General features: G+C 55.0%; 2 protein-coding genes across 4 annotated transcripts in view; both read left to right on the plus strand.

Moving 5' to 3' along the window:
• The window catches only part of LOC109688562 (guanylate cyclase D-like), a 33945-nt gene extending 32758 nt beyond the window's left edge, over nucleotides 1-1187 (plus strand). The window contains exon 20 of the mRNA XM_074072323.1: nucleotides 1079-1187. Coding sequence (XP_073928424.1) covers nucleotides 1079-1187 — 109 coding nt within the window. The remainder of the gene's footprint in view (nucleotides 1-1078) is intronic.
• A 12707-nt stretch (nucleotides 1188-13894) lies between these two features.
• On the plus strand, nucleotides 13895-25773 carry Lrrc32 (leucine rich repeat containing 32). 3 transcript variants are annotated; one of them, XM_074082555.1, is made up of 4 exons: nucleotides 13895-14024; nucleotides 18299-18389; nucleotides 21792-23718; nucleotides 25486-25773. In XM_074082555.1, exons 2-3 carry the CDS (start codon nucleotides 18303-18305, stop codon nucleotides 23694-23696), a joined length of 1992 nt encoding a protein of 663 aa, XP_073938656.1. In that variant the 5' UTR covers nucleotides 13895-14024; nucleotides 18299-18302; the 3' UTR covers nucleotides 23697-23718; nucleotides 25486-25773. The 3 variants fall into 3 exon arrangements, with proteins under 3 accessions (XP_073938656.1, XP_020022630.1, XP_073938650.1); XM_020167041.2 differs by having other exon boundaries at nucleotides 21792-25773; XM_074082549.1 differs by lacking the exon at nucleotides 13895-14024 and adding an exon at nucleotides 14033-14758 and having other exon boundaries at nucleotides 21792-25773.
• The last annotated feature ends 1925 nt before the right edge of the window (nucleotides 25774-27698 follow it).

The following is a 27698-nucleotide window of genomic DNA, read 5'->3' on the forward strand; positions in this document are numbered from 1 at the left end:
TGTGTACATGCACACAACATACAGTAAGTGTGCACACACATGTTATTGTCACAGGCACGGGGTGCGCTCATCGTGGAACAATATGTGCCCCTGCTTGTCACAGATGAGAAGACAGATGGACACACAGACAGACAAATGTGGAAACTCTGCAGGGGGGCCTTAGAGTGCCAACTGGGTGGGAACTTGTCTTAGAGCTGCACTTACAAGGTAGTTGGGGTCAGCAAATTTTTACTTCAATCAAATATTACAGCCTCAGTTTTTTAAAAGGGAAATTTTCTAAAGATGCTTTTCTCTTCTTTTATGTATTCCCCACCTCAGCAGAGGTGATTTACGTTCTACGTGGGGATGTTTGGGAAGGATGTGGAGATAGGGGAAACGGACAAAAGCCCCTCCCCAACTGTGTCTTGATATAACCAGCAACCCAAACAGCAGAGCCTGTTACACACTAGGGAGACATTCCACAAAGTGTCCCTTCTCTCCCATCTGGGGCCAACCTTGCTAATCAGGCTCAAAGGCAGAGCACTTGTTTAACATGCGTGAGTCCTTGGGTTCAGTCCTCAACTATGGAGAAAAAACGAGGGGGTGCTCTGTGAGGCCCTGGTGTCACTCAGAGTCTTGCTTCATTGTCTGTGTCAGGGCAACAACCTGGGTCTGCCTGGCTCCGGGCACCCATGGGCAGCACATGAGAAAATGAAAGTGTGTGCAAGGTGGGAGTTCAGAGACCCTACAGAGGATTCACCCACACCTTAGAGTCACAGAGCTCCTTGGCCACAACCTCCCAGCCTTCCAAGGCCACATGTGGAGTAAGGGACAGAGTGGGGGCTAATTCCTCATTTCCTGGGAGGCCACTGGACTCACATGCAGATGAGGGAGCTGCTGTGTGGCCTTAGGGAAGACATGTCACCTGTTTGAGTCCCTAAAGTTCAAAGGTGGGGAAGGCACTGGGATGACCAGGGCCCAGTTACCACGGATCAGGGGACACAGAAGTGAAGGAGTGGTTGCAGGCTCTGAATGGGGCTTACCTGCCCATGACTATTCTGGGTGGTTGCTTATGATTCTTGTTTCTCTTTTTTCTCAGCGATCCATGGCATGACCTTATAAACCAAGAAATCAGGGTGGCCTTTGCCAAAGCCCGGCAGGCCACAGCGGGGCCCGGGAGCTCAGGAGAGGCTGAGGTCCAGCTTTGAGGAGAGGAGCAGAGAGGCGATGTCCACAGCAGCCCGAGAGTCTTGGGCTCCACTTCCTGCAAAGGACTCTAGCTGAGCTCCCTGGTGGCTGGGTGCTCGTTCATAAGTTTCTAGGAGCAATATTAGCTGGCGTGTGCTTGTAGGAATCCTAGGGGCAATCTCACCTCTAGACATGAAAACAATAAAAAGCACTTCGTTCTGGACAGATCATTTTGTCACAGAGAGTTCATTATCATGGTGCTCATGATTCCTCACATGGGGGAATCCCTGTCCCCACTGCACAGCAGATAGGCCAAGGTGTTTGCCCCAAGTGACACAGCAGCTACCGGCAGAAGTAGGACGAGGCACTAAGCCAGGCCGATGAGGTCTCACGCTCAACAGGGCCACATACTGGTGTCACATCGCTTCTTGGAGCCTCTGTGTTATCACGTCTAAGGGCATCGAGAAGATTCTAAATTCTCCTCCTGAATGCTCAGTGTCCGCCTCCTTCCCTCCCATCCTCCCTGAGCCAGCCCACACCTTCGGTGTCCGGGCTGAGCACTGGGCTGGGAGTCCAGCCTTGGGTTCTTAGAGTCTCAGGATGGGGAAGGAGGCTGAGAACGTATTTTCTCAGGAAAATGAGACTGCTATCCTACAGAAGAAAACAAAACAAACAAAACAAAACCCACAACCAACTTATTAAACTAGCTTCCACATCAAAGAGTGCTCACCAAATCGCCTCGGGTGATTTCAGAGCCGTGGATTTCAGGCACACGTGGAATTCATTTCCCGGTTGAGGGGAGAGGGCTGGGGCCAGGAGAGTAGGCTAATCCCTGAACAAGTTCCTTTCTCAAAAGACCCCTTAGGAGGAGGGAGCTGACACTAAAACTTTGAACTAGGGTTGCTGCGGCCAGAGCCTGGTGTGTGAGAGAGAGAGAGAGAGAGAGAGAGAGAGAGAGAGAGAGAGAGAGCAAGAGAGAGAGCAGGAGAAGGTAAGGGATATGGGTGAGTTTGTGGACTTGCTTTGGGAGATGCCACTGCCTGGCCCTGCACAACTTTGGGTCTTTTTTTTTTTTCCTCCCTGGTACTGGGGTTTGAACTCAGGTGCTGTACCACTTGCACCATGCCCCCAGCCCTTTTTAAGTTATTTTTCAGATAAGGGCTTGCTTTCTGCCTGGGGCTGGCCTTGGACCACAAGCCTCCTACCTGTGCCACCCTTGTAACTGGGATCACAGTCACACATCCACCATGCCTGGCTTGTTAAGCTTGGGTCTTTCTTCCTGGGCTGGCCCCAAATGTTTTTCTCCTGTCTCTGCTTGCCAAATAGCTGAGATTACAGGTGTGAGCCACCATGCCCAGCCCTGGGCCTAATGTTTTTATGCCTCAGTTTCCTCAAGTGCCAAATGGGACCAGTCACTCCTCTTATGTTGCCCTGAGAATTAAGCAAGGACTGTGGAAATGCCATACCTGGCCCTGCCAACCTGCAGGCCTTTGGGTAGGAAGGACCTGGACCTATGGCCCATGCCCAAGACGTGTGTGGACTGTGTGGTATAGTCACAGTGGGGTGTGGATAGACGTGCATTCCTCCATGGGTTATCTGTGTGGCCCATCTTAGGCTTGTGGATTTTCTCTCAGTGCCTCAGTTTCTTCATCTGTGGTATGAACATTTAGTTTAGGGATCTAGTGAGGCCCCACCCCGTACGTGACTATGTGCCGGCCATAGGTACCCGTGAGCACGTGTATGGGTAAATGGAAACACACGTGGTGGGCCGCTGTTTGATCAAATGGGACAGTGTGAAGTCACACTGAGGAATGTGGAACGGGCATGACTTAGGGTGCACGTGCATGTGTGACCTGACCTGTGCAACTATATGAACATTTATGTGGATAAAAGACCCCTTAGCAGACAGGTGACCATGAGTCCTGCCTGTGCCGGTGGACATGTGTGAACTCTGTATACACGTGTACTTTTCTGTGATCTGTGTGTGCTGCACCTGTCCTGTGGGTCTGTGTGTATGCATTTGTGTGTATGTGGGCCTCGGTATGTTTGCACACACACAGCTTTATCTATATATGTCTTGGGTCTGAGTGACTGTTGGGAGCGGTGCACATCTTGCATCTCTGTGTGCACACACTGTGTGTCCGTACATGTCCGCGCACACGTCTCATACATGTGCAATGTCTGGCAGGGTATGCCTGGCTCCAGCTGTGGGGCTTTCCACTTGGGCCCTCCAGACAGCGGCACAGGGAGCAACCCTCACCCTCCACTACCCTCCGAGCTGCCCCAGTGCTGGCGAAGGCAGCTCTGTTCCCAGTGGCTACTATCTAGACTTGGAAGTCTGGAGGCTGGGAAACTCTGGCTCCAGGATGACACACTGTGTTTAACTAGGGTCCTTTTCCCTAACCTTCACCATCTGCTGGGGTCAGGGAGGCAGGCAGTGCCCACTGGAGCCTGTGACAAGCCCTGGCTAGGAGGCTTCGGCCTTGCTCATTTCCCCACTTACCTGAGTCATGCTGTGGACTGCGCATGCCTGCAGCTTCTCTCCTGCATGCCCACCTCTGAGGTCAGATGAGAAGATAGAGGCTGGGATCTGAGGTGGTGACAGTGAGATAGCAATTGTCCTCGAAAGGCTCCCCAGGAAGGTGATCTCAGGGACACAACGCTTTCTCCTCTGCAGAGTGGGGGTGAGGCCAGGAGACACTCAGATGTGCCTGGTGGCTCTGGAGCAGAGCCAGCCTATCATCTGCATGGGCTTCTGTGCACATGTCCAAGTAGGGGCCCTGAGTCATGGCTTTCCTGATGTGTCAGTGCCACCTGGTGCCCTTGAGGCTTTCCTTCTTACCCTCTAGCCTGGGGTCATCATTGTCCCTTGGTGTGTGTGCCCAGTAGTGGGATATCCTGGCATTTCTAGGGGATGGGATCTCATATGGCAGATGGTGTCATGGGTTTCCAGAGGTACTGGCAGGACCTCTGGAATTGCTTGGTTCCTGGTTCTTCAGGTGTGTATAATTTGGAGGGGATTCCTCGGCAAAGCCTAAAGACTTTAGCCTGGCACTCAGTGTCTGAACAGCAAAGGTTGGTGGAGGAACCTACCATGGTGGTATGAGGAGGTGAAGTGACATCGAGCAGGAGGACAGGGCCACACATACTGGACACCCATAGGCCATTCTCAAAGCCCTGAGAACTGGAGCTGGCAGCCCACTGGAGAGGAGCCAAGGTTTTGAGAGAAGACTCCTTGGCCATGCATGTTACTAGGCTCTCCTGGGGCTGGGACGCCAAGCCCATGCTCCTTTCTTAGGCTGGCACACTGCTAGTTGTCCTGAACGTCCTTGTACAAGTCCTTCCTGCTCAAGGCTCCAGTCTCCCCACCAGGCCGAAAACAGACAGACAGAGTGGCAGCATGGTCCCTCTCGGAAGGGTTTCCACAAGTCCGAGACCACAGAGGTCCACTAGGGGGCAGGCCAGTTGTTCTAGAGAGAACCAAGAGCCAGCCAGCTCCTAGGGGGCTGCTCGCTCCCCAGCAGGGGCTTCCTGGGCTTGTCTGTCCTGCCTGGGGAGGAAGAAGGGCTACACGGTGATGGGGGGTTTATGCCCCAGAGGTGCTTTGCTTGGGGAATCTTCCTGATGATTGAAGGACTGGGCTGGCAGCAGTGAGAATTAGCAGGTCTCAGTGTCCTGTCAGTATCCAATGGCCTGGCCCACGTGTGTCAAAGGGTGTGTGTAGTCTCCAAATCTTTACACTTTCTGCTAAATACCAAGTAAGTGACGCTCACTCTTATTATGTGCTTTCCTGGACACCAGCTCACATGGCCTCCCATACCTTGTCCTGCAAGACAGGTGTGGTTTCCCCATCAGCAGTAGGGCTCTGCCTTGATGACCTTCCTCTGGGTCCCAGCATTCCTGTGGCACCTCCCCAGATCTCCCCAACTATGCTCAGTTTGGCCAGAATGGAGGTAGGACCCCATCCCCACAGTCATTCAATCACCCAGTCCCAGCAAGTCCACCATGGAGGTCTTGCCTTTATTTACTTATATTTATTTATTTATGCAGTTCTGGGTATCAAACCCAGGGCCCTGCATATGCTAAGCAAGCACTCTACCACTGAGCTACATCCCAGCCCTGGACTCTGCCTTGTCCAAGTCTCAGCAGCTCAGTCCTCCCAAGAGCCCTGGCTGTCTTACTGCTTTCCTGCCTCCCAGCACCTGCAGCAGACAGACCTTGCCGTGTCACTTTCCCATTACCATGTGCCCCACTGCTGACAGCCAAGACCCTCCACCAAGGAGCTCCTGCCAACACCTCCCCCTTCAGGGTTCCTCCCTCCCCCTCCCTGCCCTACCACTTCTCCCCTGCCTGCCAGCCCTTTCCCATCCCAGTGCTTTGGCCCATCCTGTCCTCTCACACTGCTCAGACACCCATTTCCAACTGAGAGGGTTTTATTATAAAAATTATTCCTACTAATAGTTGCAATAACCCCTGGAGAGTCTAACCTTCCCTTGTCACCACTGTGTCAGGTGTAAAGTGCTTCCAGCTTGAAGACCTTTCCCACAGTTGTCATTATGCACGTGGCCTGGAGGAAGTGGTGGTGGGGGGGGGGTGTTCTGTTCTCCCATGTGTCCACCTCTATATCAGCCCTAAAACCAGATCCAGTGAGAGACGGGGAGCTGCTGAAGATTGCCTGGAGCCTGAGAAGAAAGCTCCGAACTCTGCAAACGTCTTCAAACCTCTCAGTGCTCTTGCCAAAGCCCCTCGGCAGCCAGTCCTCCTTTCTCAGCCTTGTCCCACTGCCCTCTTGTCCACAAGCCCTCCTCTTGTCCCCTCAGCATCCTGCTTCAGCCTCCTACTTCCTTGGAGTTTCCCTGAAGAGCCACTGCAGGTTGATCAGAGACCCAGGAACCCTTAGAGGGCTGCCACGCCTCCAAGGAAATTAGGTGCACTGTCTTCAAGGTTCCCTGTGGGCAGCCACTGGAGGGTCTTCATTTCACTAAAAACGGGGCTATAATTTAGATGAGATAGCTGTCACTTTATATGCACTACAGTCACACTAGGTAAGTAATTGTCTTTTTTTTTTTTTTTCAGATGAAACTATAAGACTCCATCCGATGTCACACAGCAGGCTAGTGACAGAACTGGACCTAAACTCCAAAGCCACCACAACCTGTATCTTTCTGGCAGCCTCATATGCCACAGACACATATACTGTGCAACGAGGTGACACAGACACAGTCACTGACTGCTGGGTGGGGCCCAGCAAAGGAAATGGGTGAGTTCTGGGGTGAGGTCCACAGGAATAAGCAGGCAAGGCCAGGATCCCAAGCGAGGCCAAGGTCAACATCCAGGTGTCTGGATGGAAAATGGAAGAGCTGAGGGGGCAGATGCCAGAATGTATTGTGGACAGAGGTCAAGGTCAGAGCAGACAGTGTAAGTGGGGCTCTGGGAGATTGAAGAGTCAGGAAGTCATGACTTCTGGCCACCCAGGACCCTTCAGGGGCTGCTTTAGACTCCTGCTTGATGGGGTGGTATGTGCCAGCTTTAGAGAGAGCTCTCTCATGGTGCTCCAGTCACTGCTTTCTGGCTACTGGACTCGCGGACACAGACACGAGGTGCCCCTTCAGATAGGGAATATAGCTTCTGTGTAGTTGGCATGGAGCCTCACTAGACAATTCCTCCAGTCCTCCCCTCTGGAGCTCTGGGTGAGGTGAGAGGGAGAGAGGTAAGAAGGAAAAGGGGAGGAAGCAGAGAGAGATGAGAGTGCATTTGGCAGGCTGGGGGTTCATGGCAGGGAGTGGGGCAGGTGGAGGACATGCGTGTGGGTGTGTGATATGGAAGTTGGTCCCTGTGAGTCGTGAAAGAGACAGGAAAATGGGAAGTGAAATGTGTGCTGGGGCCCAGGGCCATCAAAGGCTTTCCAGCAGGGGAATGAGCTGGTTGGCCTGTGATTTGGAGAGACTCCATCTGGCTGCCACATGGAGGATGAATGGGTGGATGCAGAACAGAAAGGGGACCCTGGGCCAGGAAGCTGTCCTGGGGAGAGGGCAAGGACAGCATTAAGACAGCTGGCATGAGCTGTGAAAGGAAGAGAATGATTCCAGGTGGGCAGCTGGAAAGGACGCAGCCCCATGGCCATGGCCAAGGGAGCTGGGGATAGGGAGTGTCCTTTCACAGTGGCGCTGGCTGTGGAGATACAGGAGTGAGCTTGCTGGAATGAGGCAGCTGGGGACAAGTGGAGGCAGCTATGAGGACAGCGAGGGAAGTGGAAGAGTAGGCTTTCAGAAATGGCTAGGATGGGACCTGGAAGCCTGGAGGAGTCTGTGAGCCAGGGCCCTGTCCCTGCAGTGGGGAGGACCTGCAGGAGGAGGGGCTGCCCAGATCTCCAGGACCAGCTCAGGAGATGGGATCCAGAGCCCCAGCACAGCCTCCCAGCATCCCGCCTGGGTTAATCGTGATCCCCAGAGGCCACACCAGCCTGTCTGACTTATTTAGGCCAAACGGTGTCCTTTCCCTTCCTTCCTTTTTACACTCCAGGAAATTAGCCCAAGTGAAAACTACTTGACTCATGTGTGGTCTGCTTCTGAGAAAGTCAAGGTCATGGGCGATGGAGACTCAGCCCAGTTCCCATGAGCACGAGCACACGTGGGCCCATGTGTCTGCATGTGCGCAAGTCCATGCACACAGATGAGGGGCTTTTCTGCATGTCTCTGGTGTATGCGTACTGGGTTTGGGAAGTCTGGGCATTTTAAATCCTCTCTGTGCAAATGGTGTGTGTATGCTGTGCGCACATTTGTGATGTGTTCTGCATGTGTTGTGTATATTTGTGAGTTGGACTTGCACAGGGTATGTGTATCTGTGGATGGTGACTATGTGGCTTTTGAGGATTTCTCTATAGGGTATGAAATGTTTGTGATAGTGTGTGCCTGTGTGACCTTTTCTGTAAGATGATGCACCCTTGTTGATTCCGTGAGTGTGGCCCTGGTGTCCTGTGCTGTCTGAGGGAACATGTGGAGGGCGTGTGTGGATGTGTGGGCGTGATTTGCAGGTGCACTGTGTCGGTGAGGAGAGTGCGTGGCTCCCATCAGCAGGTTGGAGGACTGTCATGGGGGTGGGGTGATCATCAATGCAACAGAGGGGCTGCTCCCTTTGCCCCTCTGGCTGCCTGACCTTGAGCTAGTTACTGTCCATTTGGAGCCTCAGCTTCTCCTCAAAGAACATTACCTGCAATGCTCTCGGAAGACCTCGTGGTCATGAGCAGGAAGACAGTGTGAGAAGGACAAGAAGGGGTGATGGTGGCCTGCGCCTAAGAAGCCCCCCAGCTCAAGGGAAGCTGGATGTGCCTGGCTCCTTTATGTTGCTCACTCACACCACCCAGAGGAACCTTCACAAACCACTTCACTACCACTCTGAACTAAGCCAGTGCAAAGTAGGTAGCTGTCGCCAATGAAGTGAAACAATTATTGGGTCAGGAGTCCTTACAAGCTGTGCCATGTACTAGTTAATGCCACAAACAACCTCACTCCTGGAATGGCCCTGGTTGTGTGCTGCTGTCCCCATTTTACAGAAATGGAATGGGTCAGAGAGGTGAGGCCACCACCCAAAGTCACACGGCAGTGAGCTGCCCAGTGAGGTGGGGAACCCAGGGGGGGTCTCTTTCTGAAACCTGGGCTGTTGTCTTCCTCTGCGCTGCTCTCCTCAGGTGAGAAGGGGACTGCAGCCCAGGACACAGAATTTGTAGATTATCTGCTGTTTTGGTTAATTAATACTCTATGGAGTAACAATACAATGGAGTGGTGAGCTCGTAGGGGCTACAGCCCCACTGCCTGGACCCGTCTGTACTGGCTGTGCAAGCTTCAGCTAATTCTTTCACCTCTCTGGGTTTCCTTGTGCGCCATCTGCAGATGAAGATAATAATAATAATAGTAATAAAATCTACTTACTGGGTGTAGTCAAGGGTTGACTGGGTTGTAATAGGGAAGCCGTCTGTCCCTTTACCACTTTGAAGTCACTACCAGTGGGAAAGATGAATAGCCCTGACACCAGAAACTTTATGTTTCCTGCTCTCGCTCCCGGGGGGGAGGGGCTATTCTTACAGCCATTTCACTGCACGACTGTGAGAGCCCTGGGCTTGCACCCGGCCTCACCAATGAGTCCCATCAAGGACCAGAGCCTCTCAAAGGCTGGTTGGTGGCCTGGCAGCCCCAGACCCATGGAGTGGCCAGAAGTGCAGACTGTGGTCTATCACAATCAGCAATCTATCTTAAGCAGACTTTGGGGGCTCTGATACTAAGTTTGAGAACAACTGGGCTCCACCCCCAAAGAGGATGCTGGGAGTCCCAAAGAGGATGCTGGGAGTCCCAAAGAGGATGCTGGGAGTCCCACACGTGAAGCAGACATGCACCCAAGAAAGCAGGGTGCATGAGAGGATCAGCCCCTCGGCTCACGGTGTGACCTTAGGAGGCATCCTCACCCTCTCTGGACCCAGAGTGTACCCTCCTTGTTGGAGTGGAAGTAAAGGAGGCAGGCAGCATCTCCTCAATTGTGGAAGGTCACTAGACTTATGGGGATCACACATTCTAGAAGCTCTGCCAGGCCATGGGGCTCCCACCACCCTGAGGAAGACAGGGGGCTGCAGTCAATACCCTGGGAGGTCAGCCCAGGACCACAGACTGAAGGCCTGCGCTGGGTGCACTGAGTTTATGGGGCCAGGGTCTCCCTGATGCAGCTCCCCCACACCAGGCATCCCAGGACCCTGGCATGGTCTCCATCACCGGGGCTCCCTTTGCTCCTGTCAGCCACAGAACACTGGCTTTCCCGTTAAGAAGACGACCTCACTAACCAGATGGACCCAATCCTATGCCATTCAGCTTTCCCCAGCGCGATCATCTCCTCAACACCCCTGAAGATGGCAGAATGTCAGGCTTCATTTATAGACAAGGAAACGGAGGCTTTGGGAATAACTGTGCTGGGGAGCCAGCAGCGCTGTCCTCATGTGGTTTCTTGTCCTCCCATTACTGATGGCTCTAGGGCTGACATGCTGGCTGCTACCTGGCCCTGGGCTCTGAAGCTCTCAAAGGAGATCTCATAGACCAAAAGCAAAGGCCATAAGAAACCAGCACCATCAAGAAATGGGCCCATCGGGTTTTATCTTCAAGTGGTTAAAACGGGAAGCAATGCATGGCTAGGAGGGAGCCCTGGGTTCCCAGCAGTCTCAGGGCTGTAGACGCTGTGGCTTCACGGTCCACAGCCCAGCCCAGACTCAGGCTGCACACGCGCTTCTGCCCAGCCTGCTTCACCCAGCCTCAGATTTTCTCGCTTAACCTCTCTCTGCTCCCCAGGGGCCTCTGGGAACCTCAGAACCCTTAATCACAGTACTCACTACTGGAACATGAAGCCAGGAGCCTCCTATGTGGTCATGGAGGAGGACCAAGGCCTCATCAGTGCCTCCTGCCTGGATGACCTGAGGGCCCAGGGAGGAGACAAGTCATGTCCCACCAAGAACAGAAAACTGGCACTGCGAGGACCCTGGAGGCTGAGGACCTGGATAGTGCCAGCTTGGCCTTGCCCTGCCCACTATGTGGGTGAGCCAGGCACCCCTGGACCTCAGTCCCTTCTCTGCCCTATGGAGTGGCTGTGGGGAGGCCATATGGCAGAAAAGCACCTGGCACCAGGTCTGATTCTGCAAGCCCCTGTCATTCCTGCTGAGCAGATCGGCTACTCCTTAGAGCAAGAGACACCTTGTTCCCCACTTGTGTTTGTGTCTCTGTCCCCCTTCTCCCCCCACCCCACCCAGTGCTGGTTCTGGCTCCCAGCTCCCTACAGCTGACACCAGCCACATTTGTTGTCTTCTCTCACTGTCCCTTTAGAAGGTGGTTCCCAGCTGGTAGGGTCTGAGCCTCGTTGCACTCAGGGGCAAGGGAGGGTAGACAGGGGAAGAACTGGGGAACCCAGGGTTCTGCTTCAGAAAGCAGGGCCCCAATATGGGGTGATGGGGGAACTTTCTGACTCCCAGGCACCACACGTGTGCTGGGCAGGGACGAGGAGTGAGGATAGCCACATCTGTGCACTGAGATCTGGCCTGGGAAGTGGGAGACCAGGGTTTCATTGCTGGCTCCAAAGCTGTGTGACTTGGACCAGTTACTTGTGCCAGTAATTGAGAATAGAAACATCTTACTGGAAGGCTGGCTATACCTATCTTGACTCTGATTTGCCATGAGAGGAAGTACTGGCCCACAATGGGTGTTCAGTGTCCAGGGTACCATGACCCTTCCCACTCTGGTTCTATAGTGAAACAAGGATGACAAGGCTCAGAGAGGTTTAGCAACTTGTCCAAGGTCACACAGGATATACACGTCATTGCCTTTCTGGGCCACTAGCTCCTACATAGAACCCTGAGGTTTCAACCTGCCTGAATGAAACCTCCCCAGAGAGCCTTGAGTCTGACTTGGTGCCTGAGAAGCACCACGTGCGTCCTGAGGACCCAGGAAAAAGATCTGTGTCCTGTCTTCATCAACAGACATATAAGGGAAGGAAAGCATTTCCACAAAAAATATCACACTGAAGTCTGAGTTGCCATCTGTCTGTGGGCTGTCCTAAGATCTCCCTGCCTCTGGAGCTAAGTGGCACTGGATGGAAGAGTGGCTTCACTGTCCTTAGCAGAACACCACCTTCCATTTGGCTGCCAGGCAACTCCAACCCTGCTCTGGTCCCACCACCCCTCCTCCTACAGACTCAGCCTCAGCCTGCTGGATTCAGCCTTTGATGCCTCTGGATCTGTCACCCTTGCGTTCCCCATGGCCTGCTGCTTGCTCTGAGAACTCCACAAGAATAGGCTCCCAGGGGCCCACCGGGGAAGGGAGTCATGTTTACTGAGACCTCCCCACCCCCCACAGGCACGCTGTTACCTGTGTTCTCCCAGCAAGACAGGGCACGGGTGCTATCGTTAGTCTCACTCTGCATATCAACAAGCTGAGGTCAGAAAGATCAAGCAACCTGCTCAAAGTCACACAGCGTGACTGCTGAAGAAGAAAGAGATGAAGGAGGGGGCTGAGGAGTTCCCCGCTGTTAGCCCCTGGTCCCAAGAGGCATCTGTAGCGGGCGGGTATGCTTGGTTGCTCGTATATCTCCAGCTCTTGGGCAGCCCTATCCGGGCACTGACTAAGGTGGAACCCCCATGAGCCAACTAACCACAACCGCAGCCTCTGGGCGCTGGGGTTGTATGGGAGGCAGGCTACTCACCCTCAGCTGGTCATAGCCCCTGCTCCCCTTCTGTGGCCCTAGCCCAAGTTCCAGGATAGCCCAGCAGTTTCTGCCCGGCCACAAGTCTGGGAAGGGTAAGGCAGCTGTGGGCCTGGTTGGGGAGGTGAGCAGGGGAATGCCAAAATCTGATTTACTCACTACTCACACCGCACAGCAGAAGGGCTGTGAGCACTTTCCTAGAAATTTGGCACCTGGCATCAGGATCTGGAAAAGGAAGGCCTCGGGGCACAGCAGAGGCTGCTGCCAATCACTGCAATAAGGACAAGGGAGCAATTACCTGACAACACTAGGAGGGGTTGGTACCAGCCCCAAGAAGTCACTACCATTTGGGAAGTGAGGTTCCATTTGTCCAGATAGAGCACTAGAAGGGGAGAGGGGTGATCTGGGTTGGATCAGTGAGGAGCCTTGGGAGCAAAGATCTGAGGTGACTGGTGGGAAGGGGGAAACCCCTCAAGACAGCTCAGGCCTTTTCCTTCAGGTAGCCTTCCCTGACCTCTAAGACTAGGTCAAGGCTAGGTCCAGAACCACAAGGCCTTGGATGCTGACTTTCCTATCTGTAAAATGGGACACCTGGCCTCTCTCTCAGTGCTGGTGACCATCAAGGAGGAACACTGTTTAAGAGGAACCTCCTGGTGGAACCAGAGCCTGGAAGGCCACCCCCCCACCCCCACCCCCCGCCACTCCCCTACCCCCCAATCTTCATGGCGGCTTCAGAAAGCCCCTTTGCAACTTGATGTAAGACACGATATGGCCACCCCATTTTTGGACAAAAAATGGCTAGTTTGGACAAGATGGCGCCCAAACTAGCCTGGACTCAGTTTTGTGGCCAGATTGGGTTTAAACCCCTGCCTCTTACAAATTGTGTGACTTTGGATATGCCGTCTACCCTTCCCCAAGCCTCAGGTGCCCCAACTGTAAGTGGGGAACCAGATTGGACTCAGTCAATTGTTTTTTATCTATACTCCCTGCCTCACCTTAGCCTCAGTTTCCCCACCTTGTAACTGGGGATTTTCGATAGCCCTGCGATGACGACAGAGGGGAGGAGGGATGGCCGCGGCGCGGGGGAACCCCCTCGGCAGGCGCCCCAGGGCCAAAGAAGGGTCATTTCCTTCCCGTTCAGCGGCCGTCAGTCACCGCTCCGGTCGGCCCCCGCCTAAGCAAGTGCGGCGGCGCCAGGATTTCCTCCGCGGGCCTGCGCCCCTAGCGCCCCCTCCGCCCCTGCGGACCTCGCGGCGGCGAGCTGCACGTGCGGCCGTCCCCGGGTCGCACTTCCCTCGCGACCTGCTCCCTCCCGGCCCCTTCGCCCCCGCCTCTGCCAAACCCCGATTGCAGCGTAAGGAGGATGCTCCCCCCACCCACGCCCCGCCAGTTCCCGAGAAACCGAGTCCCGGGACGGCGGGGCCAGGCGCTAGGACCCCGCGGCCGCGGGGCCAGGGGGCGTGGCTGCGGGTGGGCGGCGGGAGAGTATTTAAACCCCCGGCGCCGCCCCCTCGCGGCCGAGCCTCCGCGGGCCGTGACCCCGGGCTCGGCGCGGGTGGGACCCGGCCAGGTTTGCGCAAAATGAGCCGAGGCTGCTGCCCAGGAGAGGAGCGGCGGCCGCGCTGAGCCAGGTAGGAGCCGCCCGGCGGGCGTGGCTGGCCGGCCCCCCTCCGGCTGGGGCCACTCCATGCGGCGTCCCCATCACTCCGCTCCCACGGCCCCACTTCGCCGGTGGAGAACCCACCACTGTCTCAATCAGGCTTTCCCGAGAAAGGGACTGGCCGGAGTTCCCTTTTGACAGCTGGGAAGACAGAAGCCAAAAGTGGGGGACTTGCGCAGGAACACACAACTAGTCCAGGGTGGGGCAGGATTTGAACTCAGGTCCCCTCAGCCCTCTGCTCCACCTCACTAGCTAGCCTGCCCATCTCTCTGGAGTGGACATCCGGCGCTCTTTGGGGTGCTGGGAGCCAGCCTTCTTTAAGGATGGTAAGATGTGAGGGACACCCCCGCCCCTACCCCCACCCCTAGCTGCCTGAAATTCCGCCATCACAGCCGCATTCCTTTGGGTTAAGGTCTAATTCCCTCGTGGGTTGCACGTCTCCAGAACGGGGCTTGCCCTTAGTGATTCACTGCTCGCTGGGAGCCTCTGAAGCAGCACTCCCAGGACCCCACTGTGCCAGGACGTCAGAGCCAGCCCAAGAGCAGCAGGGAACACCCGTGGCCACTCAGCTTCTGGCCTTGAACCTGGGGGGTCCTTGGTGGTGAGGAGGGAGGCCTTGGCCCGTCTAGTGGAAACAGTTGCTTTGGAGGCAGAGGGACTGGATTCCAATCCCGACCCCGCTGTTTGCTGTACGTGTGACTTTGGGTAAGTCATCCGTGAGCTTCGTTTTCCTCATGATTAAAAGTGGAGACAGTTCTGTAGGGACCAGTGGGACCGCATGTGCTGAAGATGTCCGTGTTCAGGACATGTGGTCCTCGGTAGGCCCTGGGTCACCCTAGGGGTAAGTCACTTCACCCCTCTGAGCCTGTTTTTTTCTTCTGTAAAATGGGAATTACAGTGATCACCTCACTGGGTGGTCATGAGAATTAAATGAGATGATATAGAAGATATCTTAGAAGATACAGGTCTAATGTCCTTACATAGTAGGGGTGGGCTTATTTTGAGATGTCCCCCATCCCTCTTCTCAATATCCTTGGCACTTCTCCCAGTCAGAGTCCTGCCATGTTTCCTGCCTCCTTTTGCCACACCACTTAACTTCAGTCCTGGGGCCTCCCTCCTTAGCACACCTCACCTGGGATGCTCAGCCTTGTGGGTGCTAAATGGGGAGGATACAGAAGTGTCCCCCACACTTCCATAACCATCCTCACCTGATCATCACAATGGCTGGGGGTGGCCGGTGGTAGAACAGAAACGAGGCTGCTTCCCCTACTGATGAGAGACTGAGGCAGAGAGGATAGAGGACTTGGCCCTGAAACAGGGCTGGGGACCAGTGGAGTCTGGATGTAAGCCTGGATCTAAATGCCCCAGTCCTCCCTGTGAGAGAGAGCAGCCTGTTGCTACACACTGAGGGGTGCCCACAGCCCAGGGGCCTCTTCCCATCAGAGTTCCCCTGTGCTGCAGGGATGCCCCTTCTGGATGTGCAGGTGCCCATGCTGGGGGCAGGCCCTTCAGGTTTTCAGGCTCAGAGCTAAGCCCTGGCCCTTCCTTGCCCTCACCTAGCACTCATCACTCAGTTCACTGTGGTCATTTGTTCCTGAGATCTCTAGTGAGCACCTGCTTTACCAGTCCAGGTTCCATAGAGTAAGAAATAGAAGAGCAGGAAGTGGCAAATGTGAGGAGAACAGTTAGACCCATGAGTGGTTAGCCGAAGAGCATTTTAGACCCAGGGTATGGCAAGGGCAAAGGCCCTGACGCAGGAATGCTGTGTTTGAGGAGCCCCAGAAAGCTAGAAATTGGTGAGGAAGGGCAGATGGTAGATGGAGTCAGACTTGTGTGTGAAACCTGGATGTTGATGGAGATTTTCAGAGTAGATGTCACGTTCTGCTATCCATATGATATTTTGAAATACAGTATGGCTGCATGGATAGGACAGAGTATATGGGGTTCGGGGGAAGCAGGGAAATAAATACAGTGGGCAAAGCCTGGGTGGCACCTGTCTGGTGGCGATGGAGGAGGGGGCAGGTCTGGGGGCTGTTTTCCAGGGAGAGCAGTTAGAACCTGCTCCTGGGGAAGGAATGTGGCAGGAGTTGGAGAGAGAGTCAGGGGACCTGCCCTCACCAGCATCCCATGTTACAGAGACTGTCGGTACCCATTCTCTGTGCCATCCTGCCTGCCTTGTGCTGGGAGGAGGGTCTCAGAGGAGAGGAGGCCTCTCTGCCTCCAGGGCTGTCCCTTAGGAGAGATGAGAGAGTGCTTGGTGCTGAGCTCACTGCAGCTCACAAGGCCGTGGGAATCTGAAGAAGAGGAGGATGTAGCACAGCCTTGGAGAACCAGAGAAGGCTTCCTAGAGGTGGTGACATCTAAGCCAAGCCCCATGTGATAAAGAGGTATTCAGCAGGAGGACAGAGGAGGAAGTAAAGGGTGCAAAGAGAACTGAAGGACCCAGAGCAGAAGAGGGGACAGTGAGAAGCCAGACTGGAGACAAGAGCTGGCGGGGGCAGGCCTTCAGGGTGAGGGGTTGTCACTCAGTTCTCAACGCTGATGTTGAGCAGGTGGCAGCCAGTCTGTCTTTTAAACAACAGGACAAAATTTCCTATGAAAGCACAGCCTGCAGTGCAGGGCACTGGAGGGCAGGCTGGGGCCCTGAGGGAGCCAGGGAGGAGGGCTGAAAGATACACGTTGGCCTCTGCGTGTTCCAGCAGGAAAGGACTTCAGAGCAGCCACCTATATTTGAACTCTTATTGCCACTGGGCTCTGACAGTCAAGTTGGAGCACTCAGAGGCCCTGCAGATGCCTTTTCTCCAAAGCCTCGCTCAGGATCACAGGCAGTACTCACTTACTGAGCCCCCGCTGGGGGAGAATGTAGAGGTTATGGGCACAGACCCAGGAACCAGACGTGACTGGATCGGATCTCGCTGTGTGACTTTAAGTATATCAGTTAATCTCTCTGAGCCTTAGTTTTCCCTTCCCTAAACTGGGAATGGTAATAATGGAACCAAGTCATTGAGTCATTGTGAGGGTTAAGTGAGTTAGTAATTGTAAAGTATTGGGAAGAGTGGCCAGGTGCAATAAGGACTCATGTATCCTCAACAGTACTTGGCATGGCTATCATTACCTCAGAAAATGAAACAAGCACAGAGAGGTGGAATGACTTGTCAAAGGCCACACAGCAGGAAAGTAGAGGAGATAAGAAGGTGCTGTCAGATGTGGGTGACTCGGGAGTCCAGTGACTCTGGAGGGCTTTAAGTGTCCCTCATGTTTAACGCTGTCTGTTCCTGTTGTGATCGCTTCTGTGCACTGTTTTGTGTCCCCAGTTCCCAGCATGGAGCCAGGCGTGAGGAGGCATTCAGTAAAGGTGTGATTGAATGTATGAATGAAGAATGACATGGATAGATTGAGTTGTGTGTCCCCAGCACCTGGTTCAGTTCTTCAGGGAGGGAGCACTGGGATTCGACCCTGCTGAGGCCCTGTGGTCCCCTCAACCCCATCCCTGGCTGTGTGCAAAGCCTGGGTGGCCCAGCAGGCTCAGGTGCCACGTGCCCTTGCACAGCCTGTGGCCTCAGTGAAAGTACAGAGCTGGCAGCCTGCAGGGGGAGGGCTCAGAAAGGCCCTGGGGCAGGCCAGGCCCCAGCAGGGCTTCCTGTCAAGGCCAGGGCCCATCCTTGAACAATGGTAAAGGGCTAAGAATCAGAATCAAAAGAAAAAGTTCCAAATAAAGAGGCAGCGGCAGAGGGGGGAGAATGAGGTATTCTATTTGGGGCCTAAGGAACTCCCCCCACAAGCTGGGGGAGACTTGCTTGTGGCCTGTGTGGAAATGGAGTCCAAGCCCACCTCCTTCTACCCCTGGTCCTGAGCCGGCCCAGCCCAGGGAAACCCATAGGGTCCCTCTGTCTCCTGCGCACCCCTTCCATGCTACCTGAAAGCCCAGACTTGACAAGTCACCCATTGCTTCCAAAATTCTTGCTTCCCCTTGGTAATGGCCCAGCTTGGCCTGGAACTCAAGAACTTCCTGCCTCGGCTCCTGAGTGCTGCAGTTACAGGTGTGTGCCACCATACCTGGCTGTCCATGCAGTCCCATGTCCCTGCACCCTCCTCACTGGCAGCACAGTCATTTCAGCTCAGCCATGGTCTCGAGTCCCACAAAGGAGGATGAAGGAGGGTGGCACAGGCAGGTAGGAAAGGTGGGGCTGGCAGTGGGAAGGAGCCAGTGGTCTCACGGTGTCTCCTTTCCTCTCCACCCTACAGAGCCATGAGTCACAAGATCCTGCTGTTCCTGGCCGTGCTGATCCTAGGCCTGGCCACTTCCCAGCACCAAGACAAGGTGCCCTGTAAGACGGTAAGCTGCTCAGCCTAGCCCCGCTCCACCCTTGCCCTAGGGTGTCCTACTGCGCAGCTCCAGAAGCCAGATCTTAGAGGGGTGAGGAGAGGAAAGGGATTCACCCTGCATTAACGAGCATCTAATGTTTAAAGACCTGCTAATTTCCCAAGCCTGCCAGGTAAATACCACTAATTCCCATTTTACAGAGGAGGAAACTGAGGCTTGGGGAGGTTCGATGACTTGCCCAACATCATTTAGCCATGAACAGTAGTCTGATGTTGGACTCTCTTCCCCCAAGCTGTCCCTACAGTGGGCCCAGCCAGGGTATCTAGAATGTGTAAATGTGTAGGGAATGAGGAATGGTGAACTGCAGGGGCTCCTGTGTCCTGGTGGGAACAAGTCCCCTTCTCTCATTGGGCTCCTTGACTAGAATGCCCTCATTCATTACTGCAAGTACAGGAAGCCTCCCCTGACCTTCCCAGGCTGACCCACCTGGTAGTTCCCTCTCAGGCTCCTGTCATCCCCGGGCTTCCCTCCACCTCTGTACTGAGTGTGCTTAGTACATGGGGTACTTGGTGAGTGGTCCACGCCTGTCTTACCTTCCAGGCTAAGAACTTCTCTAGTGCAGAGCCTGTTTTGATTCACTTTTGTTCCTTTTTTCTGCTCTAAGCCAAGGAGGTACCAATGTACTATGAGCCTGTGGGGCACAGGGAAAGAGAACACTTAGGTGCACTTGTAAGGCTAGGTAGTTGCTGAGGTCAAGGTCATAGCTGGGACTGGAGGCAGGGTTGACCCACCAGCTGCCCCGCTTGGACACAGAATAGGCAGTTGCTTCAAGAGGCCAGAAGTGTGGGAGCTACCTGCCAGGAGCCCGGCCCCAAGGTCTGCAGTATTCTGCTATGGTTGTCATTGTCACCACTCTTCTTGCTCCTCAGAGTCCTTCTGGAAGTCTGAGAATCCAGAATAATGGGCAGAGAAGGCCTAGACATCATCAAATACCTATGCCCACTCCACGTGGGTGCTGAGGTGAGGGGCGTTGGCCCCTAGCAGGCAGGTTGGAGCTTTGGATTTGGGGTGGGGGAATGAGATAACAGACAGAGAAGCACTTTCTGATCCCACATGGAAGACAGTAGAGAAGACATGTGGCCCTATGGAGGTGGGGAGACATTATGTCATCACCTGGCTCCTCTCACCTGTGGGCTGGAGGAGAGCCCTTGTGTGAAGAGGGGGAGCAGTCCCAGACTATCCCTAACCTAGCCTGTCTAAGGGATGCTCTGGGTTGCTGAGGTTCCTGACAAGGAGACTGTGCCTGTGACCCCAGCAGGCAGAGAGGTAGTGAGGCCGGAAGGGTTAAGGATTGGCAAGGCCCCAGGGCAAGTTTCTGGCTTCTGAGGGTGGCCAACTGCAGGGGTCTCCCTATGTCTCCTGGGGCGTCCATAAGCCATTTCCTTGGAGGTGGCAGGGCTAGCCACAGTGCTGCATGCAGTAGGCAGAGAGGAGCTCATGAGTGTCCGAGGCTAGGCAGTTCTGCTCCTCAGACCTGCTCACCTTGGGGTCCTGGGGAGGAATGACAGAGCTAGGTGAGGTAGGGACCCTGGCTCACGTTCCTTCTGCCAGCTCAGCCATGGCTCCCTGTGACCCCTGCAAATCACTGCCTCATGGGCCCCATCTGGAAAATGGGTAGGCTCGCTCTTTTTACTCTAATGGTCTCTGACTGTAATTAGAATATACAGAGCATGCCTTTTCTCTCCCCTCAGAGGGGATGATTGACTCAATGCCTGAACTATGTACTAAACACAGGGTCTGTGACTCTCCTTCATCACTTTCTGGGGGTCAGGCCCAAAACATCTATGCCAATCATCCCAGTCCCTCCTTTCTCTGAGCGCTCTGGCAGATCCCCACACAAACAGTCACAATTGAGAGGCACAAAGCTATGACAGAGGGAGTAGTCAGGGAGGGCTTCCTGCTGGAAGAGATGCTGGGACTCAGGCAAGCATCACCAGCCCAGAGAGGAGATCCAGAGGTAGGCACAGGAGAGAGTGGTGGGCAGTGGTCAGGTGCAGTCACTGCATCTGGGAGAGGTGGGATAGGCGAGGGGACAGATGGCAGGAGTCTTGAATGCCTTGCTGAGGGTCCTTGAGTCTGCCCTGGGTTTAAGCAGAGGGCAGCATGGGCAGAGTGGGGTTGATCAGTTGCCAAGCATTTGGTGGGTTGGGTGAGTCAGAAGGGGTCAATGGAGACTGGGGGCAGGAAAGGATGGAGATGTGTACTGGCCTGGGTACTGGGTTGTGCTTGTGCAAGTCACCCTTTGTTGGGAAAGGCTGGTGCTCCTGGGAGCTTGGAAGAGACCAGAGGGATGCAAATTCTGTACATTTGCATAGAATTCTGGCCCCAGAAGGCACATTCTGTGGAAGACCACAGGTGGAGTCTTTGGATGGTAAAAGACCTGGGATTTGAGCTGGGTCCTCCTGAAGTCTCACTCATCCTCTCTGAGCTTTGGATAAGCAAACTTATATACAGGGCCAGCTGTTGTGAGGATACATTTAAACCACGGGCCTGAAAGTGCTAAGTAAACTGTAAAGTGCCGATTTGGTGCTGGGGAAGGATGAGCTAAGTTTTGGATAAGAAATCAGAGTGGTGATGGGATTTGACAGAGGTCAAATGGCAAAATCACAGTCCTGTCACAAAGAATGTTGGTGGGACCCTGGCCATCTTTTGCCCTGCTCCCTTTCCTACCCTTGCTTCCAGGGGCCAATGCTGGACCAGGGTATGGAAGAGGAGGCCACTGATGGGAATAGGGGTCAGTAGCAGCTGCAGAGAGGAAGTCACCTCTAAGGGGGCTCATTCCAGATGCACCCCACATAATAAGAGCCTGAAGGAGATCGGAGAGTGGGAGGCTGAAATAAAAACTGGGGACAGGAGTACATACCTCACGTTTCCCTTGGAAACACCTTTTCCCAGTGTGGCTTCTGGTTAAAGTCTGGTTGAGTACCTGGTCCATAGAAGGACCCACAATATGGAACCAGTAGTCCTGGGCCCCAGCTTGGCCCTGCTGCTGTCAGGCTGTGGGTCATTCCGAGTGACACATGGCTTAGTTGCCTAAAATGGTGGTCATGATGAGCAGAGGGCTTTTCTGAATTCATTTGTCCTTGTATCTGTCTACAGCCTTCTACCCATCAACCTTCACATAGTCCCTCCCTTCTGTCCAGCAGAGTGCTGGGTGCCGGACACAGGGGCAGGGAGCAGGATAGGGTCATCAGAAGTCAGACCGGATGGGAAAATGTCTGGCATTCTAGGATGCCACAGGAGAGCCTACCTAAGCCGGGCGGGGGGCTAGGAATCCTTCCTAGAGAAGTGTGTCTACTTCCATTTCTACTGCCCCATTCATGCCAGCTGCTCTCCCACCCCCTTCCTCCCTAGGTGGACAAGGAGGCCTTGTGTCAGGGCCTTGGTCTGCTCCAGGTCCCCTCAGCGCTCCCTTTGGATATCAAGGTCCTTGACCTATCTGGAAATCAGCTGCAGAGTATCCTGGCCTCACCCCTGGACTTTTATATAGCGCTTCGTCACCTGGACCTGAGCACCAACGAGATCAGCTTCCTCCAGCCGGGCGTCTTTCAGGCCCTGCCCCACCTGGAGCACATCAACCTGGCCCACAACCGCCTGGCGGTGGGCACCGCATTGAGTGCTGGTGGTCTGGGCCCCCTGCCGCATGTCACCTCCTTGGACCTGTCTGGAAACAGCCTGTACAGTGGCCTGGTGGAGCGGCTGCTGGGCGAGGCCCCCAGCCTGCGCACGCTGTCGCTGGCGGAGAACAGCCTGACCCGCCTCGCCCGCCACACCTTCTGGGGCACGCCTGCACTGGAGAGGCTGGACCTCCACAGCAACGTGTTAATGGACATCGAGGACGGCGCTTTCGAGGCCCTGCCCCGCCTGGCTCACCTCAATCTCTCCAGGAACTCCCTCACCTGCATCTCACACTTCAGCCTCCAGCAGCTGCGGGTGCTGGACCTGAGCTGCAACAGCATCGAGGCCTTTCAGACGGCCCCCGAACCGCAGGCTGAGCTCCAGCTGGCCTGGCTCGACCTGCGGGAGAACAAACTGCTCCACTTCCCTGACCTGGCCGCACTCCCAAGACTCATCTACCTGAATGTGTCCAACAACCTCATCCGGCTTCCTGCTGGGCCGCCCCAGGACAGCGAGGGCCTCTACGCACCTTCCGAGGGCTGGTCAGCCTTGCCCCTCTCCAACCCCAGCTGGAACACCAGCACCCACCCCCTCTCCCAGCTCTTGAACCTGGATTTGAGCTACAATGAGATTGAGCTCATTCCTGATAGCTTTCTGGAGCATCTGACTTCTCTGCGCTTCCTGAACCTCAGCCGAAACTGCCTGCGGGCCTTTGAGGCCCGGCACACGGGTTCCCTGCCCTGTCTGATGCTTCTGGACTTAAGCCACAATGGGCTGGAGTCTCTGGAGCTGGGCACCAGAGCCCTGGGGTCCCTGCGGACGCTGCTCCTGCAGGATAACGCCCTGCGGGACCTGCCACCATACACTTTCGCCAACCTGGCCAGCCTACAGAGGCTCAACCTGCAGGGGAACCGGGTCAGCCCCTGTGGAGGGCCTGCTGCACCTGGTCCCCCAGGCTGTGTGGCCTTTTCTGGCATCCCCACCCTCCGTGTCCTGACCATGGTCGATAATGAGCTGGAGACGCTCAGGGAAGGGGCCTTCCTCCACACCCCACTTACTGAGCTGGACCTCTCTGCCAACCCTGGTCTGGATGTGGCCACAGGTGCCTTGGCAGGCCTGGAGGCCTCCTTGGAGGTGCTGGCGCTGCAGGGCAATGGGCTGACTGTCCTGCAGGTGGACCTGCCCTGCTTCAGCTGCCTCAAGCGACTCAATCTTGCTGAGAACCGCCTAAGCCAGCTGCCTGCCTGGACACAGGCCGTGTCCCTGGAGGTGCTGGACCTACGAAACAACAGCTTCACCCTCCTGCCAGGCAGTGCTATGGGTGGCTTGGAGAACAGCCTCCGGCGCCTGTACCTGCAGGGGAATCCGCTAAGCTGTTGTGGCAATGGCTGGCTAGCAGCCCAGCTGCACCAGGGCCGCGTGGATGTGGACGCCACCCAGGACCTAATCTGCCGCTTTGGCTCCCAGGCAGAGGTATCCCTGAGCCATGTGCGTCCTGAGGACTGTGAGAAGGGGGGGCTCAAGAATGTCAACCTCATCATCATCCTCACCTTCACACTGGTCTCTGCCATCCTTCTCACCACACTGGCCACCTGTTGCTGTGTCCGCCGGCAGAAGTTTAACCAACAGTACAAAGCCTAAGGAGGCCAGGAGATCCTTCCAGGTCAGTGCAGGAGCTAGAGGCTCAGAGAAGTGGGGTCTGGCTCAGATCACAGTGTGAGCCAAGGGGCCAGAACCCCAGCCTCTAAATCCCAGCCCATGGCTCCTCTCACTGCATTCTGTGCCTTGGGAGGTGACCGCTTCTTAGGCTACACACGAGGTCCAGCTGTGGCAGCCGGAAGTTGGGCAGTTCCAGAGGTGGCAGAGAATAAGCTTGACCCAGCAGATCAACAAATTTTCACTGAGCATCTGTTTCAAACCACACCCTGCTCTGGGCACTGGAGACGCTAGTAAATGAAGCACACACTCGCCCTCTAGTAGGAGAGGTGGGTGCACACCACACAGTGCGATAGGGCTGGAGGTGGGGAATCCCCAGGTTCCAAAAGCCCTAGCTGGTTCAGTGTGGGGAGATCCACCCCAGCTGAGCCAGGGCAAGGGAGGGCCAAACCCGAGAGGATTTGTCTGAGACGTTTCCATGCAGACTGTTTTGTCACATCTTCTGATAATGACTTTCAGCCTCTCTGGAAAATGAAGAGCTCGTGACCGGAAAAAAGAACCCAAGCCTCCCGAGTATGTCTTGGAGCCAGTGCTGCTGGGCGGGTTTCAGCAGCCCCAGCAGGGCCTGGTTAAGAGGTAGCTACCCTGGGCTCCGGCCCAGTGCCAGGCCATTCTGTTTCCTGCTCTGGACAGGCTTGTCCCTCCCTGGCACTCTCTTGTTGCACACAGTGGCCCAAGTACTGAACCACTGACTCCCTGCCCAGACCCCTTCCCCATCCCAGCCTCACCCTGGCTATTGAGCCAAGAGCGAGAGCCCTAGCTATCTGGTTCTGGTTTGCACCCGGCTTGGCAGCTAGAGACACAAATCCAAGTCTTGTGTCTGCCTCTGTGGGACCACTCTCAGAGGCTGGTATTTTGTCTTATCTCTATTTTACAAAAGAAGTAAATAAAATTCCAGAAGTCTCTCTGGAGAATTCCATAGCTAAGAAATACCCTACTGAGAGTCAAATCTGCGTCCTCTGACTCCAGGGCCTGAATTTTGCCCCTGCAGGGACTGCAGGCTGTGAGGTAGACAGGAAGTGGTCCCACATCCAGGGACCTGACCAGTGCCTGAGCATTCTGTGCTGTGAGTGTCCACTCTTTCTCTCCACAAGCAGAGAGAAGACAAACCTGCAGGCCCTGTACCCCTTCTCTGCCTCAGTTTCCCTTTTTTTCTCCTTTGCAGACGAGCATGGGCTCTCCCTTTTCTCACTCCTGCATTCTCTCATTTCCTCTTCCTCCACTGAGTGTAGCCTGGAGTTTGAGACCATGGACTGCAACCTCCTCACTGGAAAGATTGAGACTTAGGAAGAGAATGGACTTGCTCTGAGTTGTGCAAGTCAATGACAGCGCCTGGGAGAGGGGGCAGCTGGGGATGTAGCTCAGTGGTTGTGCACTCACCTAGTGTATGTGAGACCCTGGGTTCTATCCCCAGCACCCCCAAAAGTCAGGACCTGTGTGGTTTCCTTCAATCTCAGCTGTCACATCACAAGACAATGCTGTTGCAGGGATTCTCCTCCCCCTAGGAAGATGGGTAGAAAGATCCCACTTAGATAAACCCTTGTCACACATAGCATGGAGTCATGAGCTGGGTTAAAAGGGAGCCTGGGACCATCCACAGAGCCTATGTCATTGTCTTTATCACTTTTCCTGTGCTTGGCCCAGGGTCTGCCCGTGCATTTGGTAATGTGTGAGAAAATCTAAATGCTGCCATTCTCTCCACCCCATTTTACAGATGAGAACACTGAGGCCCAGAGAGTGTTAACGTTCAGAGAGTGGATGAGCCAAGCAGGTCTAGGCCTCTCTGCTGGGGCACTGTGTGGACTCAGTCCTGGCTGGGATCAGGTGCTACTGCACATAGCACTCTTCCTCAGGCCTGGCGGCCAAAGCCTTGGCCCCTGTGCCTGACTTTTGAAAACACTACGTCATGCTGCTGTCACCTCCCAGGAGCCAGGCCACAGCCAGCCCTGGGACTGGCGCTTTGTATATCCACATGAATGTATTAAAGTATAATTTTGGAGAAGCAGTGTGACCTGCAGTCTCATCCTTGCTGTGTGTAATGGGCATCTTTGTATCCACGTGCACCGCCGCCTCTACATCTGTCAGGGCCTTTCAGTCCTCACGACGTGTTTCTGGGGGACATTGAGGCACTGGGCCATCACTACCCTGCTCCCTGAACCTTGGGGCCTCAGCCTCCGTCATGGCCCTGATCACACCTCTCTTCCCTCACTCCAACCCAGGGAACTCCCTTCTGCAGGGATGTGCCCCTTCCTGCCCTACCTCACGGTGACTCAAGCCTTGCCCATCTTAAAAACATTAAGAAGACCCTGCACCACACTCTGCATTTTTCTCTGGCTCTTCGCAGGAAAACGTCCCCTTCCCTCTCTCTTCCTTTTCTCAGCCCTACCCAGACTGCCCTTCTGAGGACCCCAAGGTCTCCTTGGGGGAACAGCACACCATACAGACCTGGTGTCCTCGATCCTGGGTAGCAGGGCCCCTCACCCATGTCCTCTTCAGCCTCCAGGACTCCACACACTTGAGTTCTTTCCTCCCTCTCAAGCCACCCTATTCCAGCCCCTCTATGTGCTCATCTTCCCCAAGCCACCTCTAAATGATGACTGCCAGGGCTCTGTCCTAGCTGTAACAGCCCTCTGTCCCCTTCCCTGACTCCAGCCCACCCATCCTGAGAATCCAGCCATGTTACCCACAGGTGACTCCAGCCAGAGGTCAACGGGTCTCCAGAGGGCCGAAGAATTCAGGGAGAATGTAGTGAGAAGCTGGGCTGCAGATCCAAGTTGAACTTGGAAAAACAATGTTCCTGGTAGGTGGCTAGGAGTTGGAGGGACAGAGTGTGGTGGGAGGTGGGGGTGAAGCAAGCACTAGGAGGCAGAAGCCGGGCAGGGAGTGGTCCCCTTAGTCTTCAAATTTGCAGCCTGAGGAGCTTGTCCTGTAGTGGCCCCTGCCCTTCTCAGCAGCGTGATACCAGACCCTCTGCATCTGCAGGTGCTAACCTTCTTCCCCAATCAGCCATTCCCCCACCCCAGCTGGGTGCTCCTCCTTGCCCACCCCTAAGCACCCTGGCTCCTCTCCTGGGCCCAGCTGCCTCTGGGCCAGCTCTGCCTCCTGGAAATTTCTCTGATCAGCCTCCCTGGCCTGTGACTTCTCACTGCCAGTCGCTGCTCCCAGATCCTAAGGACAAATTTAAACACCTGTCTCCCAGGGTGGTGCTGGGGGGTGAGAAGGCCCACAGGCAGTGCTCAGTGAGGCCCAGGAGTTCATAGCATGGGCTAAGCTCAGCCCAGGGCCTGTGGGCCTCCCATCAGTGAGAGCCCACCAGGTCCCTGACCCCTTTTCCTGGCAAACACGGGAGTTTGCTCACCTGGCCAAGACCCCCCGGAGAGACAGAAATTCCTGTTTTCAGCCAAACGTGGACACAGCTGCCAACTAGGTCATCGGAGCATCCGGCTTGCAGGGCTGAATTTCAGCAAGTTCCAGGGAGAGGGGGCCTTCATGTGCCCTATGTCACAGACCACCTGAGATGCATCACTGGCTTCTTCAATTCAGTGAGCTGTTATGGTGCCCCACTAGGCAAAGGCCCCAGGCCCCTCCAACTGCCTCATCCTCTCACCCCTGTTGCGGCCACATCCCCAGGACCTGGGCCAGCTGTCTACTCTCCTTCAGGCAGCTTTCAAGGCCCCAGAGGCTGGTGCCTGCCGCCCTTCAGCCCTCGCTCTGCCGTCTCCCACCATGTGCTCAGAGCTGACCATTATTACGTGCGTCTGGGTAAGCCCCATGCTGAACACTTGCTGGATGTTGTCGTATTTAATTCCAATAATCTTTGAAGAGAAACTAATGCTCCAGAGCTGAGAGTTAAATCCAGTTTCATCCCACTATGGAGCCAGAGACCTTAACCATTAGGTAGCACTATGACCTGAGCCTCCCCAACCC

The sequence above is a fragment of the Castor canadensis genome, chromosome 1 (genome assembly GCF_047511655.1).
Source record: "Castor canadensis chromosome 1, mCasCan1.hap1v2, whole genome shotgun sequence".
Taxonomy (NCBI): Eukaryota; Metazoa; Chordata; class Mammalia; order Rodentia; family Castoridae; genus Castor; species Castor canadensis.